This window comes from Suillus plorans, assembly GCF_016647745.1.
Source record: "Suillus plorans strain S12 chromosome Unknown HD556scaffold_40, whole genome shotgun sequence".
NCBI lineage: Eukaryota > Fungi > Basidiomycota > Agaricomycetes > Boletales > Suillaceae > Suillus > Suillus plorans.
The window spans coordinates 382,553-397,646 of record NW_024537424.1 but is presented as its reverse complement, the minus strand read 5'-3'; the positions used below and the strand labels follow the sequence as shown (position 1 = coordinate 397,646).

Below are 15,094 nucleotides of genomic sequence, written 5' to 3'. Positions count from 1 at the left end.
AGACTGGCTGGTTATTGGTTTCAACATTTCATACCGGCCGACTTGATTCTGTCTATTGTAGAATCAAGGCTAACCAGTTATTGGTATCAGAATTACATGGACTGCATAGGGTAGATATAAGCTAGTTATATACTCTTATAAGGGCCAGCCATGTACATACATGCTGTAGGAACCATCTGGCCAGTCCATATCTTAAATACAATTATCTCGGCCAGCTGTGGACTACATAGAGTGGAGCTAGTGCTAGCTAAGCTACCTTGTCATTCATTAGCATTGAGAATTATCCTGTCATATTTTTCCTAGCAAAGACAGTATACCAGATCAAAGTATAAATTGACATCCATTGAAATTTTTCTCTGCCTCCTCAACAAATCTTCCCCACATCAAGACCTGCTGATAAGCATAGGCTTGATGACCAGGTCTGGTGGCTTGGCCACCCCTTCTCTCCCATTCATTCTGGTGGTACTTGAACCAGTTTATGGTCCAACCCATTTCATGTCTTACCAGCCTTAATTCCTCTTGCCATCTATTCCATCTAGCCTTAGCCTTCAACCAGTTCACCCTGTAGACTAGATCGGTTGGAGCTTTAGTGACATATCATAGAGATAAAGATTTTTTCTTACATTCATCTATCCAGGCATCGTCTTGACCTTGGCTTGCATTATTTCCCCTCCAAAACCAAGCCAGCCTGTCTGACCCTTGTCCAAATCTATTTTCTTCTGTCACCTCTTTGTCTATACTGAGCTCTGTAGGCGATATTGGCTGATAAAGACTCCCCAAGGTGGCTTTGTCCATGCCTAGACCTTCCATTGCTGACCTTGCCCTCTGATAGCTTCTTACACACTTGTCAATTTTGAGCTGACAGCGTTGAGCTTCTTGCTTTGACCTAGTCCCAGCCCATGTAGAATTAGCACTTCGAAAATACTGACGATAGATGATGGCCTTATGACCAAGGGCCATTCGAAGCTTTTCGAGGCAGTCATTGGCTTGGCCCTTTCGAAGTTCTAATTCTTCAGCTTGGAGGGGACCCAGTCCGAGAGCCAATGCATCCTAGTAGGGCACTGATGATGGCATCCAGATACCCATCTCTTCAGCCAAGATTTCTTCGTCAATATACTCTGAGATCTCTTCATCTGAGACCTCTCCCCAACCATTTTCATCATGACCTGCATAGCAGAATCTAGGATCGTCGGAATGCACTGTTGCAGTTCCAAGATCCATACCAGCAGTCATGGCATCGGCTGTTTCATGAAATTTAGCTATCCTAGCTGTCAATCTCTGTCGCTTCTCTTCTATAGAAACTTTCTGTCCTGGGGTTGCATCAGTAGGAAGTTGTCGAATATCTGCCCTTAGTCCATCCCTAAAATAGTACTATGTCAAACGGTTTCTCTATTTTTATTGGTTACATACTGTAAATCCTCCAGATTGATGCCAGTAATGAGCCAAGAGACTGTCCCAGGTTTGCTAGTGTCGGTATTCTCAGACTCAGTTAATTTGAGTCTAATCTCTGCCATAGTTGGAGCTAGATACAAATACTGATCAGATGTCTATACAAGAATAGCAGCCTCACAACTAGACAGAGTTCACTTACCTTTGTTCATCTGCAACTGATAGATGTCAAGATACTCTCCACGTTGTTCCATGGCCTTTTTCTCATCGATCTTCCATATCGAAATCTTCTCAGGGTCCAGAGACAGAGTGAGCTCGTCAAAGGGAGACTTTGTGTCATCAACACCTTTGAGAGCCCGTTTGTACTTTTTCAAGAGAGTCTTCACTGGAAGCTCAATCGTCAAGCTTGTTCAAATGCAAAATTTGGAGGGCTTACTTATTCCCACTATTTTTTTCCAGTTTGAGTCTCGCATATGATCATCAAGAACTTCTTGACGGTGAGCCTGACTCATTGACCGAGCAGTTGGGAGATCTTATTGAATGGTGCCCACAGAGTCTCCAAAATCTCCCCATCAACATGTCCAGCCCCTTGAATAAAGTTGAGGCTGTACCTTGCAAAGCAAGCTAATTTGTGAGCGCTAAGATGGAATTTTCCAACTGCTGGAACGATGTGCATATTTTCAGGTACAGACAAGCCCTTGCTCTGGGCTACTCTCTGTAGAAAATTAATGCTCCACTGACACCCCACATCATAAATGATGAGGGAAGAGTCTATACCAGCTGAATGATAATTCAATGCATTGCATATTGAGTAGTCGATATTCATGTGTCTAAAAATTACCTGAGCTTGCATAACATGTTGATTTGGAGGACATACACAGACCTTTCGCCCTTCTGAAAATCAACTATACTATGAGGAACAAAGCATCCATGTCGAGCACAAGCAGTTGCTCCTACACCTGTAGCTCGAAGATTGCTCCTGCTGATATTGGCTGCATTTACTGTACGATGATTGCTGCAAGAAGACCGCTACAAAGATAGTGAAGCATGAACGAAAAGTGGTTGTCATGAGCCAACTCACCTCTTACTTTCTACAGCCGATGACAGATGAGTCTGGTATTCTTGATCTTTCACCATATACCCAAGCCCGTCTGACAAACTAATGTCCAACTGTGGTTTTCTCATTACCATATGTTGAGCAGTGAAGTTCCTGTCTACCACATATCTTTGTGAAACAAGCCAACTGTACAAACAGGTAAGCATAAGGTTAAAAATGTGCAAAAAAGAAAAGTAGAAGTCTCTCTCCGGACCAACTCTCTGGCTGGCATGTCTTTGAGTGACATCTATGCACCTCAGTTTAACCGGCCAGCATGGTTATGCATGCTATCTGTGTCAAGCTAGCAAGCCAATTTAATGTGCCGGCCGGCCTGGTTTTACATCCAGTCTATGCCATGCTGGCCAGCTTGATTAGAACATAAGTCAGTCCGGCCGGAGCTCTCGTACACTATGCAGTGTAGGGCTAGCCAGTGAGTATGATATTCTCAAGTGTGGTAGAGAAATTGAGTCGCCTCTCCTTAGAATGAGATGGATAAATGACTTGCCTTTCATATCTGGCTTGCCAGTCAGGAGGTAGGTTAATCCCAGGCTGTGGACAAGCAGGGCAAAACCAAGCCAGATCACCCTTGTCCGGTTTCTGCTCATCATTATGGGCAAAGCCAAACCATTTTCGACTCATCAAGTCTCTCCACAGTCGAGACACTCTCATAAGTTCTCGATATCGATTCTAGAAAAACAAATTGGTACTGTTAGTTTAACTTTCACCAAGAAGACTTATAAGACTTACAGGAACAGTATCTGGGAAACAGTTATTGGTCATTCGACGGATTTTTTCAAAGAAGCTGGATGCTGAAGTCTTGCACTCCAGTGCATCAATTAGAAAATGATTGAGGACATCAAAAGTAAAGGCAGTCTGTGGTCGAGTGGTACTGGCTGGAAATAATTTAGCTTTCAGCAATTGCAAATGCTGCTGACAATCGACCCCAGGACAGCTGCACCAGACAACGTTGTGCAAAAACACTCCAGTGGAATGTACAATGGTCAACTTGGTTGGTATAGTTGAACCATGAACTGTCTCCATTGGTGAAAAATTGGCCTCTGCGTCCATCGGAATATTCTCCCATGCATGCATGTCGTCAGAAAATGGACATGGTTGTCCCCCATGGCCCATATACCAGATAAAACTTAATTCTTCAAGTGATGTGTCGTTGAAGCATTTCCCAGTCCACTCTTGAACCTTGTGGAAGGGCAAAAACTGGTGAGCATTGACAATGCAAGAACGACAGAATGTCTGATCTCCACTGCAAGTCAAACAGCAGAATTTCCCTTCACCAATCTGACAAGACTGGCACTGGGATACATCGGAGGGTTTCTCCAAGTCAAGGAGAATATCCAAGTACAAGTCTCGGAAAGGCAGATATTCTTGGATGAAGTCATTTTGTGTCTGGTCGTAATAATCTCTATTTAGTACATCATTAAAAGACACTGAATCACTATGCTTGCCTTGGTTTTTCTTTGTGAGTTCTCTACATAGGAAACAAAGTCACCAAGGGTTTGTCTATCAAAATCTTCATGACTGTTTTGCAACCCTTGAGTGTCTTCTCTAATACGTTTACGAGGGCTGGAGGATGGAGATGGTGTTGGGGCAGTGTCATAAAGGCTATCAGCGCATGATTCCACCCAGGTTGGCTTCCTTCTCTTTCCAATGACTTGTTTATGAGACACATAGGCAACATCAAGGTCCTTGCCTTTAGACAAACGACCTCTTCCTTGGAAGGAAAATGTAGCTGCCTTGAGTCGAGTTTTTTTCTTGGGAGACATAGGGTTACGTGTGGGGGGAAAAATTGATATTATCAACATTCTATTTTTGATAGTTGAAACCATTCATAGGAATCACTAGATCACATCAACTAATCTAGTAGGTATACTGTCAAACACTTGATTTGTCCCATTCCACCCCTCCTCCTCCAAGAACCACTCCTTTCTTATCATCTACTTGTCACAACAAATAACTATCCTGCTGCCCCACCATCTGCAAAAAATAGGCCTGTGTTGGAAAGGGGGGTCTGGATACCCCGCATCTAGAGTGGATTTTATCCCTCATAAAATGGGCAATAACGAGCCTTTCTCCCGGACCCCATGGACCAATAGAATGTTGTAAAACCTTCCCGGAAATGAAGACCATTGTCCCAGGGTAATAATCCAGTTCGGCCCCAACATCTGCTAATGTCAACTTAGCCTCATGGCCACTGCCTAAACTAATCAGAAGATCAAAAAGAGAAGGTGCGCCACCAGAATCTCTGTGTGATAAAGTTGTACGATTTGCAATTATTTCCAATCTTGAGAAGATCGAGGGCCAATCACAGATGGGTGGTGATGTTCTATCAGAACCTTGAAGTTCCTCAATAATACGAGTGATTGCCAAGGTGCCTGCTTCGAATAGATCTGGAGCCGATACAGCGGTAATGGCATTCCAGAAAGATTCAGTAGCTGATAAAGCAGCTAGCCACTCTTGGACTTCCACAGACTTATAGGAAGCCGAGGTAACCATTGGGTCTTCCAGTCTCTGCAAATGAAATCAAACAAAGTCAAAAGTAGCTAAACAACCACTAAATTTGGCCTATACCTCGTGTCTTTGCATAAAATATGCTGGTGATACTGTGACTCTGCCTGCTCCAAATTCTCCACCCCCCTCTGGGACAACAAAGCCTTGAGATCGCCAAGACTGTTGGGTGGAGGACGTAATTGTTTCAAGAAGTAAAGTCCGTAAACCCTTAGTGGCTGAGTTCACATATTCCTAATTTAATTTATCAATTGATGAGGGGAATTCCCAAGGAAGAATGAACATACAACCCGAGAAGAAGACAGAATATTTGGCAAGTAAATTGTTAAAATTTTACCTTGCCTGTCCACAATAGTAGCTGGTGCTGAAATTTTACCGATCATAGCTGCAGAAAAGTACTTTGGTAGCTGATTGGTATTAGCGAGGGGACCATCAGATTTAGGTGTAGAGACTTTGGCCATTTCGGCAAATCTGTCAACATCCCAATCCACATAATCTGCAAATGATGTGAATTTAAAACCAGGTGATATCTTGCAGAGTGAAACAACTCACAAGGATTTACCATTGCATGGGCAACTGTCAGTGCAGCTCGATTGATCTCATATTCTGAGATTGACGCAGAAGCATGGAAGTTGACATCACGTGTTGCTAAGCAACTGTCTAGCTCATGTCCAATTCTTAATCTTAAGTGAGACCATTTAATAGAGCGGATCAAATAAGGCCCTAAATATAACCTCTCACCTTGCTTTGTGTAGAAGGTGAGTTTGCAATATCCCCCCTCTGAAGATCCCTGTTGCTGATGATTTTCCCATAATTTCCTTGATCCTTGTGGTCAGAGCTGCTCTCAGCTTGATTGATTGACTCATTTGTTGGTCCATGGTGAGCAAGGAAAATTTTCAACCAGCTCGTTCGGATCAAGACTCAATTTAACTTATATGAAATGATTCCGAAAAAATTGTCCCGCGATCAAATTTGGATATATGAATGGAATCTACTGATGGAAGACTGATTAAATGAAGTTTCCGAAAAAATTGTCCCGCGATCAAATTTGGATATATGAATGGAATCTACTGATGGAAGACTGATTAAATGAAGTCTTGCCCAGATTGTGACATAATTAGTACTGTAATAACTCGCTCAGATGCTGGAAGAGTGAAGACTAATATTGGCAGACTACCACAGAAGAATGAATGATATTCTGAATCTGGGACTACACTGTGGGATCCCTGTCTCAAATAACAGGAGACACTTCCAGCTGGAGTTCAACGCCTTGAGAGACAGCAAGGACTCACTTATTAAGAATGCAATCACAAAAACAGTAGTGTATAATAGTAAATTGGCATCCGGAGGACACCAGGACAAGTAGCAATGACGCCATATGATACAAACTGCCCTGCACCATCAGAAGGCTGACTCTTCCCTTCTGACCATGGAGGGGAGATACCTCTGAGGTTACCTCTGAGGCATATACTGGCTAGCCCGCCCTCAAAACTGTTCGTGTTAAGAGTTCTGCCTCAGAGGTAATACTTCGTTAGCTACACCTATACTGTAGGGTATTGAAAATGTTTTCTTTGTTAACCGAAGAAAACATTCTCAATACCCTGCAGTATAGGTGTAGCCAACTTACCTCTGAGGCAGAACTCTTAACACGAACAGTTTTGAGGGCGGGCTAGCCTCTAAGTGGCCTGTAGGGTATTGAGAATGTTTTCTTCGGTTAACAAAGAAAACATCTTCAATACCCTACAGTATATGCCTCAGAGGTAAGTTAGCTACACCTATACTGCAGGGTATTGAGAAACCCTGCAGGCCACTTAGAGGCTAGCCCGCCCTCAAAACTGTTCGTGTTAAGAGTTCTGCCTCAGAGGTAAGTTGGCTACACCTATACTGCAGGGTATTGAGAATGTTTTCTTCGGTTAACAAAGAAAACATTTTCAATACCCTACAGTATAGGTGTAGCTAACGAAGTATTACCTCTGAGGCAGAACTCTTAACACGAACAGTTTGGAGATACCTCTGAGGTTACCTCTGAGGCATATACTGGCTAGCCCGCCCTCAAAACTGTTCGTGTTAAGAGTTTTGCCTCAGAGGTAATACTTAGTTAGCTACACCTATACTGTAGGGTATTGAAAATGTTTTCTTTGTTAACCGAAGAAAACATTCTCAATACCCTGCAGTATAGGTGTAGCCAACTTACCTCTGAGGCAGAACTCTTAACACGAACAGTTTTGAGGGCGGGCTAGCCTCTAAGCGGCCTGTAGGGTATTGAGAATGTCCGTCAGTCCAAAATATGCTAGCAGCCCAGGCAGATGGTGACAATGACGCCATATGATGACTCCCCTCTGTGGTCAGAAGGCAATTTCAAAGAAGAATCAACCTTCTGACCGGGAAGGGAAGTTTGTATCATATGGCGTCATGGCTACTTGTCCTAGTGTTCTGCCACCATCTGCCTATGCCAATAGTATATTTTGACTGGCAGACAATAATCAATGATAGCGTCCTTCAGCATGTCAATGGTGAGCCGCATCAAGGCAGAATTGAGATCTACATAACACATTATCTATCTAAGACATGTAGTAGATAATAGTTGCTTTGGTCTGTGCAGTGTTTGATTATTATACACTACTGTGCTTTTGCGCTTGCTTTCTTAATAAGGCTCTTTGCTAATATACACACGGTCATGTGACCTTTTCAGCCGGCAGCAAATAAAGTGCATCCATCAACATACATTTTCAAATACAAAGTACGAGTGACAATAAATTTTACTACAAGTAAGCAAACAAATAAAGTAACAAATACAAAAGGGGAGGCGAGACTTCAATGAGGGGGCCCTCCTCACCAAAGCCTCAACACTCCAGGTGAAAATGTATGTAGCAAATATATATATAATACAATACAAATTTGTCCTGTAGAAACGTTAGACCGAAATTTAAGACAAGATTAACACTTAACTAGAGAGCACTTGCCACACAAAAGTACCGGCAGGTTCAGCAGTCTAGAGAACAAAACAGATCAGTTAAGGTCATCAGGAATTGAGCGCTTACCACCATTAAAAAGTTGGAGCAGGCTATTAAAAAGTCGGAGCAGGAGCCACTGACAAGTGGCATGCACTGCGCAACCCCCAGTTCCAATAAGCAGGAGCCACTGACAAGTGGCATGCACTGCGCAACCCCCAGTTCCAATAAGCAGAATACTAAATAGAACAGACATTAGCAAACGGACGCGAGAGAAGAAGGACTTACGTTTAAGGAACTGGAAGGCGCTCAAAGGGAGGAGTGGCTCTAACTGCGCCATCCAAAGTCCCGAAATTCGTAAGTATAATACTAAATAGAACAAACGTTAGCAAACGGACATGAGAGAGGAAGGACTTACGTTGGGAACTGGAGGGCGCTCAAAGGGAGGAGTGGCTCTAACTGCCATCCAAAGTCCCGAAATTCGTAAGTATAATCCTAAATAGAACAAACGTTAGCAAGCGGACGCGGGAAAAGAAGGACTTACGTTGGGAACTGGAGGGCGCTCAAAGGGAGGAGTGGCTCTAACTGCCATCCAAAGTCCCGAAATTCGTAAGTATAATCCTAAATAGAACAAACGTTAGCAAGCAGACGCGGGAAAAGAAGGACTTACGTTAGGGAACTGCCAGGAGGGTGCTCAAAGGGAGGAGTGGCTGTCACTGCACCATCCAAAGTCTCCAAAATCCTAAGTACAACAGACATTAGCAAGCGGGTGTGAGCAATTAAGTACTTACCTTGAGAAACCTCAAGGGAAAGAGAGTATATGTAAATGAAAACAGTTAGTAAGTAGGCGCACCACCAAAGTTGAACTTACTATGTTTGAAGGGCGACTGTAGGGTAGTACCTTTGAATTCTTGCAGCTGCAGTCTGCAAGAACCCAAAGGAGTACACCGGAAGTCGCCCTGAAGTAACGGCACTGGCAGAAATAAAGGATGAAGGAGAATGATGAAGGTAAGACGAAAGAAGAGATTGAACCGTGAGAACTGATTGTTGTTGTTCATATTCACGTGTCAGTTTGTTATTGTTTGTAAATAGTCACATGATTATCAACAATGAACTCAACAGCGTCATAATATTGGCTAATCCACAATTCAACGCGTCGCGTGTCAAAAATCCACAAATTCAACACGTGCCGGCGCGCCGGCACGTGTTGAGTGGATTTTTGACACGCGACGCGTTGAATTGTGGATTAGCCAATATTATGACGCTGTTGAGTTCATTGTTGATAATCACGTGACTATTTGGATCTGTTTGTCACAATCAACCAACGTTCAAACTTGTTCATTTCTTTCTAAGTACATTCAGCCGGCGCTCTCCTCTCTTTGCATCTGTTTGAACTACATAACTGTAAGTGCTATTTGCCGTGTCATCTACTAATTTGAATATATCTATAATAGTCTCTCTTCACCATGGTGAAGTCTAAACAAACCTGCAAGAAGTCCACCGGTGGCACCGCGCCACGAATTGCCTTGTCGTTGCCGGCATCTACTGGAGCGGTCACTGCGCCGGGTGAGCTGAATGTGAGAGAGCCGCCTGAACACAACGAGGTAAGTGATTAGTTACCTACTATTTGCACTAACACGCGTCTTTATTTGCAGTTTTGTCTCATCTGCAGAGACGGTTCTGTAGGGGAAGATTGCCTCTTCCTCTGCAGCACCTGTCCGCGGGTGATGTGTTCAAACTGCATGAACATCCCGCCTGCCAGTGCACACGCGGTGCAGGCCGATGATGTCACGTTCGTCTGCATATCTTGCCATGTTGGCATGGAACGACACGGGCGCGCATCTCAGTCGCCCTATTTTGTAAGTTTTTTCGTTTATTTCATGCTAACTAACATTCACTTCATTTTATAGGGTTTTTACAGGAAGGGGCAACCGCTCCTTCCTTCATTCCTCCAAATTCGTGCTACGTTGGAGGTTTCACTCCATTCCCAACTGTCTTCGGCACCCACGCTCATGCTCCATCTCGTCCTCGTCGACCATGACGTCACCGGCGGCTGTTTCGAACTGGCCTCCGAATTCCTTCGGCCATACTTCCCCAGCGGAGGGTTTGAATTTTGGTCCATCGTGTTCGACATCGGCAATGCCTCAAAGATCGACGAGTACCGGTTTCAGGCGACTGCCATCATCCAGTCGCTGATGAGCTCCAACTGGGCTCGTGTCGTTGTCGCCATCACTAAGCACACCGACAACGAGCATGGAGATCCATTTATTGTGTACGAGGGCAACAAGAAGTCATACGTTTCGGCACGCGTTCACTCTGTAAGTGGCATTTTTTTGACTAACATTGTATTTGCTCATTTGACACCAAAGGTTCTCGATGTTCTGCTTTCACCTTGGCATCCCCTGATTCATGGTGCCGCGGAATCATACTTATGGCTGTTTTCGTGTGGCGCGCTCATCAACAACGTCACTTCCTTTTCAGGCTTGCAACAGGCGGTCATAGAGTAAGTCCATTTGATCTTATCTTTGCAAATACTAACTAACCCTAACAGTCATCGCATCACAGCCACTATTGGCTTTAATGCTGTTCAGTTTTCAGCCGAGTTTCGCCACCCACCTTTTGCTCGCATTCGCGGAGCTGGTCATCATCGAGTGTTTGCCCATTCACATCGTCTTCCCTGACATGTTGGGCCAGTCCTACAAACTTGGGCACCACACTGACGTGTTCTTGCTGATGCCTGACAACTCAGGTTCGTTGGCCTGTTACCAAGTTCGCCTGGACGCATTCCCAACTTCGCCCCTGGGGTCAGTACCTGCCGGTCCAGTGCCCACAGTGTGGGTGGAGTAACGCCTGGTGTTCTGTCAACATGCACAAAGATTACATCTTTGAATGCAAGAATGGCCAATGTAGGAAAAAGTATGTATTCTCACAACCACCTCATTCCAGGATCCTTTTGCCAGGCAAAAGACCTGGCTCCTGCTGGATTTCGGTTGTCTTGAGGCCCATGCCTAGTGTCCCTGATGAGGATGAGGATTAGGATACAATTATTTTGTCTTAGCTTTTTCGTACATCCCTTCATGTTTCATTTTTCTTCATCTTACTTGATTAGATACCCTCACCGCTCAATGGAAGTATAACGTGTTTTGGATCTTTTTACCTGATGTGAATTTGTCTATTATCTACACTGTCTAACTCCACTCAATGGAAGTATAATGTGCCTTTAATCTTGTTACTTGATGTGAATTTGACCGTCTCAATATATCCAATTTGATAATTGATTCAAGATAAAAATTGCAGGTAGGCTGGTACAGGCGGTAGGAGGGTGGCTAGCCGAAATTAATTTGAACACCCATGTTTATCAACAATAATGTGTGACTTTTCATAAGTCACACATTATTGTTGATAAACATGGGTGTTCAAATTAATTTCGGCTAGCCACCCTCCTACCGCCTGTACCAGCCTACCTGCAATTTTTATCTTGAATCAATTACGATGTCTACCGACTGGTCTATTGCCTTTAAGCCAATTCTCGACCTTCACTCTAAGGCCATTTTTGCTGCAGGTTCCTCATCTGTTGGAAAGCCTGTGGTGAGGAAGATTCGGAGGGCCATACTAGCTGCTCAAGACGAGCAAGAGGAACCCATTGCCTTGCCTACTTCCTTGAAAAAGGTCACAAAATTCTTATACTGTACATGTATTTAGTTGTCTGATGATATACATAAATGTTACCTACAGGCAATAAAAGAATACTATGCCAAAAGTCTCAAAGACAAGGAAGAGGCAGACGAACGTGAGGCAGCGAGTCGCCCAAGAGAACCATCTTTCTATAAGAAACCCCTGTCTGAGTGGGACGTAGCACAGAAATTATTTAAGCAGGAGATCGACTCATATGACAAGGCCCAACAACAGAGTAAAGGCTTGGAGTATTCAATCAAGTACCGCACTGGGAATGCCAGGGAGTGGTTCAACAACATGACACCTTCACAACAGCAGGAGGTCAAGTTTGCCATGAAGAAATGGAATGAGGAGGGGGCGCCAGAAGAAACTCAGGCAATGTAAGTTTTACTTCAAATCTACAGTTATTCCAGTCTAACACTTTGGCTTGAGATATCGTAAGAATAACCTCAAGAAAACTCTGGAAGATTTTGCAGAGCAAATTCGGCGCACCATGGGTTGTCGCATAGTAATGCTTATTAGTCATAAGAAAAAAGCTAGTCAGACATTGTCCGTCAGTCTGTAAGTCATCAAATCAACATGGAAATCTCAAGACTAACTAAACTACTATAGACACGAAACTACGCCTCAGAATGCCAAGAAAAAATTTTCTGTGAGCTCGAGTGGTATCAAGGAGTGGGCTGCAAATGGATTTGAATCCTTTGGAGAATGGTCTAAGACTGAATTTTGTACGTGTTTCATTTGATTTTAAATATCATGCTCACTGACTATTAAATTGATAGACCCTTCAGAGGATTCAGACCATGTGGCTTCAGACTGTGAGGATGGACCTGTCTTACCTGAAATCATAGTAGATGATGAGGGGTATGCAAAACTTCCTCTTCGTGATGGTATTGGCCTCAAGGGCCAACATGAATTGATTAGAAGTATCTTTCATACTTCATACAGTAAGATCTAACATCTTCAATATGTGCATGACATTTGATTGACTCAATGGTTTGTAGAAGTCTGCACAGGTGGCTCTAGACCTGTACCTTGGGGCGTGATAACTGCCAGCCCGTCCAATTATTTGGAACCTGGTTCAGTTCCCACAGGATTTGTGGTCAAAGACCCTTCTCATATGAAGACAGAGGAGGTAAATCGTCTATGGATGCATTGGGAACGATGTTCTGCTACAAATCAGAAGCTAGTTGTCTTTATTAAGGCCAAGGATGCTGATATTCGGGTCACTGGGAAGTCCAAGACGAAAGTAGTGAGCACCCTAGACTTAGATGAAGAAGATCAAGGCCGGCCGGCTCCATTTGCCTCTCATTTCACTGAACGTACAACACAGCCGGCCGCTCATGAGACAACACCAGATGATGTTGCCATCAATGACCGATACACATTTTTAGAAACCCTTAGCAAGAATGAAAACTACTTGGAGCTTGTGGACGCCACTAGGGACCTGGCAATATTAGCCAAACAGAATGTTAGTGTCACTTGGTGCTGTTTTCAATTTTATGGCTTATATGTCCAACAGCCAATTTCAGAGCGACACCAAGATTTGCCTACCTGGGCTGACTGGTCTTGGAGCGAAAATTATCTTTCCAAGGACATTCACACCTCATATGCGACATTGATGGCCAGCTTAAACAAGCTACAGACCTGTCCAATCTCAGGGCCATCATCGGCAATGCCAGTAATACTAGGAATTGGGCTCCTCTATAGGGAGTCTAAGCGTGTGATAGAGTATGAGGAAGACGAGGCTGATCCCAATACCCCTTTCTACCTACCTCATTCTGCTATTGATCTACAGTTCTTGGTCGCTCTGGATGAGGCTGTCCGGGAAGTCTTATTCTCAGTTGTTGGTCAGATTGAGAGGCTGAACAAAGAGGGACTCAGTGACGAGGTTGAGGATGAGGAGATGAGGATGGTGGTAGAGAAGGAAAGGCATGAGGTTGAGGAGAAGGATGTTGAGTCAGAGGAGAATGTAGTTGGGGGAGAAGAACAGCAGGAGCAGGAGGTTGAAGAGGTGGTGCAGAAAGGGAGGAAGAGAAAAATTAACCATGCTTCATCAAGTAAGTCCAAGAAGCCTAGGACTGAGCCTGTGGTTCGTAGATCAGGTAGGGCGAGGCAACCCTCTAAGAGATCCCAGAAGATATGATCTTGTATCCTCCATTGTCTTCATTGCTAGTCAATCTTGTACAGTAATTACATATGCTTGTCTAGACTCTGTTAAGACCATGCACAAAGGGTAGGACTGATTCCAAGGGGCTTGGCTTCAGCTCGTGCGCTGCGCCCCTTACCCGAGTATGTGCCCTTAACTTCAGAATGAAGTCCGGAGAAAGTCCAGTGAAGTCCGAAGGACCTCCGGAGAAGCGTGGGAAACTTCGGAAGGACTTTCCGGACGAGTGCGAGAAACTTCCGGATGAGTGCGGGAAAGTTCCGGAGGAACTTCCGGAAATTATGATGGAGTTTCGTCCTGACGGGGATATGTATAATGGCTACTCAGGACGAGTCCTGAGTAGAAGGAAACAGAGGAAAGGCTGCAAGGACAAAGTCCGAAGCAGAATAGGTCCGGAGGACCGCGGGAAAGTTCCGGAGGAACTTCCGGAAACTCGGAGGAATGGAGGATCGGATGAGTGGATGAGTGGATGAGTGGATGAGTGGAGGATCGGAGGAGCGGAGGAGCGGAGGAGCGGAGGAGCGGAGGAGCGGAGGAGCGGAGCTCCGGCCTAGGGAATTCCTCCCTAGGCCTGAGATGGATGATTACTGAGTCGGAGGAATAGAACTGTTACGAGGACTCAGTGTGAAGACTAGTGCGAGGACTAATATGTGTATGATATTCAGACTGAGGAAATACAGGAGTATCTACTGGGGTTTATATACTAGAGGCAAGTCTGTGCAGATCAGTAAGCAGAGGGGTAAGGCTATGTACGAGCATGTGGAAATGTATTAGAAAATAAGACGGATCATAGGAAATGAACTCGGAGATGAAATGAGGTACGGAAAATGAGGAAGTCTAACTCAAGAAGGAACATACAAAGGGATAAGGCACGGAAGATAGACGCGGGTCGGATCCGGATGTCCGGAGATGAATGCGTGATAGGTCTGGGTCCGGAATGCAAGGAAGATAGACGTGGGTCGGATCCGGATGTTCGGAAGTCCGGAGACAGGTGATTACCATAAGGGGATGGGCGCTGATTTAAGGTTTGGGTTCGGACATGACAGATAGGTCGGATCCGGAGATCCGGAGATGTGGATATCAGATCTGGCATCCGGATATCAGATGCAGGAGTACAGGGATCTGGACGGATAGAGGATTGGGTCTGGAGACATGGACAGGAGGTCCGGAGGTCCGGATGAGGCGTGGGAACGTCGTCAGATGTTGGTCCGGAATGCGGGATATGACAGTATCCCCCCTTTAAGGCCGAGCCCTCGAGGCTGAAGACTCAGGATGTCTGGAACGGAGATTGCT

At 44.6% G+C, this 15,094-nt stretch overlaps 5 protein-coding genes across 5 annotated transcripts; 2 read left to right on the top strand and 3 right to left on the bottom strand.

The window, feature by feature from the left end:
* Nucleotides 1-321: 321 nt before the first annotated feature.
* On the bottom strand, nt 322-3,853 carry HD556DRAFT_1240193 (uncharacterized protein; the record flags this gene model as incomplete). Its single annotated transcript, XM_041298099.1, is given in 12 exon segments — nt 322-569; nt 624-1,050; nt 1,063-1,360; nt 1,411-1,522; nt 1,592-1,769; nt 1,906-1,977; nt 2,057-2,219; nt 2,273-2,404; nt 2,471-2,632; nt 2,700-2,710; nt 2,987-3,172; nt 3,233-3,853. Coding segments are annotated over 12 exon segments (2,610 nt in total), but the record flags the coding sequence as incomplete, so codon positions are not given.
* Nucleotides 3,854-4,444: 591 nt separating this feature from the next.
* HD556DRAFT_1444999 (uncharacterized protein) lies at nt 4,445-5,886 on the bottom strand (the record flags this gene model as incomplete). The annotated part of the gene is made up of 5 exons (XM_041306869.1): nt 4,445-5,011; nt 5,072-5,242; nt 5,296-5,504; nt 5,561-5,691; nt 5,750-5,886. 5 exons carry the CDS (start codon nt 5,884-5,886, stop codon nt 4,445-4,447), a joined length of 1,215 nt encoding a protein of 404 aa, XP_041158669.1.
* Nucleotides 5,887-7,952: 2,066 nt separating this feature from the next.
* Nucleotides 7,953-9,017, bottom strand: HD556DRAFT_1309725 (uncharacterized protein; the record flags this gene model as incomplete). Its single annotated transcript, XM_041300321.1, has 8 exons — nt 7,953-8,000; nt 8,050-8,072; nt 8,155-8,198; nt 8,378-8,454; nt 8,504-8,540; nt 8,630-8,701; nt 8,751-8,760; nt 8,831-9,017. 8 exons carry the CDS (start codon nt 9,015-9,017, stop codon nt 7,953-7,955), a joined length of 498 nt encoding a protein of 165 aa, XP_041158668.1.
* Nucleotides 9,018-9,425: 408 nt separating this feature from the next.
* On the top strand, nt 9,426-10,996 carry HD556DRAFT_1309724 (uncharacterized protein; the record flags this gene model as incomplete). Its single annotated transcript, XM_041300320.1, has 6 exons — nt 9,426-9,563; nt 9,615-9,818; nt 9,870-10,277; nt 10,329-10,462; nt 10,551-10,763; nt 10,906-10,996. 6 exons carry the CDS (start codon nt 9,426-9,428, stop codon nt 10,994-10,996), a joined length of 1,188 nt encoding a protein of 395 aa, XP_041158667.1.
* A 455-nt stretch (nt 10,997-11,451) lies between these two features.
* On the top strand, nt 11,452-14,008 carry HD556DRAFT_1537194 (uncharacterized protein; the record flags this gene model as incomplete). The annotated part of the gene is made up of 9 exons (XM_041309650.1): nt 11,452-11,628; nt 11,695-12,014; nt 12,067-12,195; nt 12,247-12,362; nt 12,417-12,581; nt 12,639-12,769; nt 12,839-13,105; nt 13,157-13,694; nt 13,740-14,008. The coding sequence occupies 9 exons, from the start codon at nt 11,452-11,454 to the stop codon at nt 13,778-13,780; spliced, it is 1,884 nt and encodes a 627-aa protein (XP_041158666.1). The 3' UTR covers nt 13,781-14,008.
* Between the last annotated feature and the right edge of the window lie 1,086 nt (nt 14,009-15,094).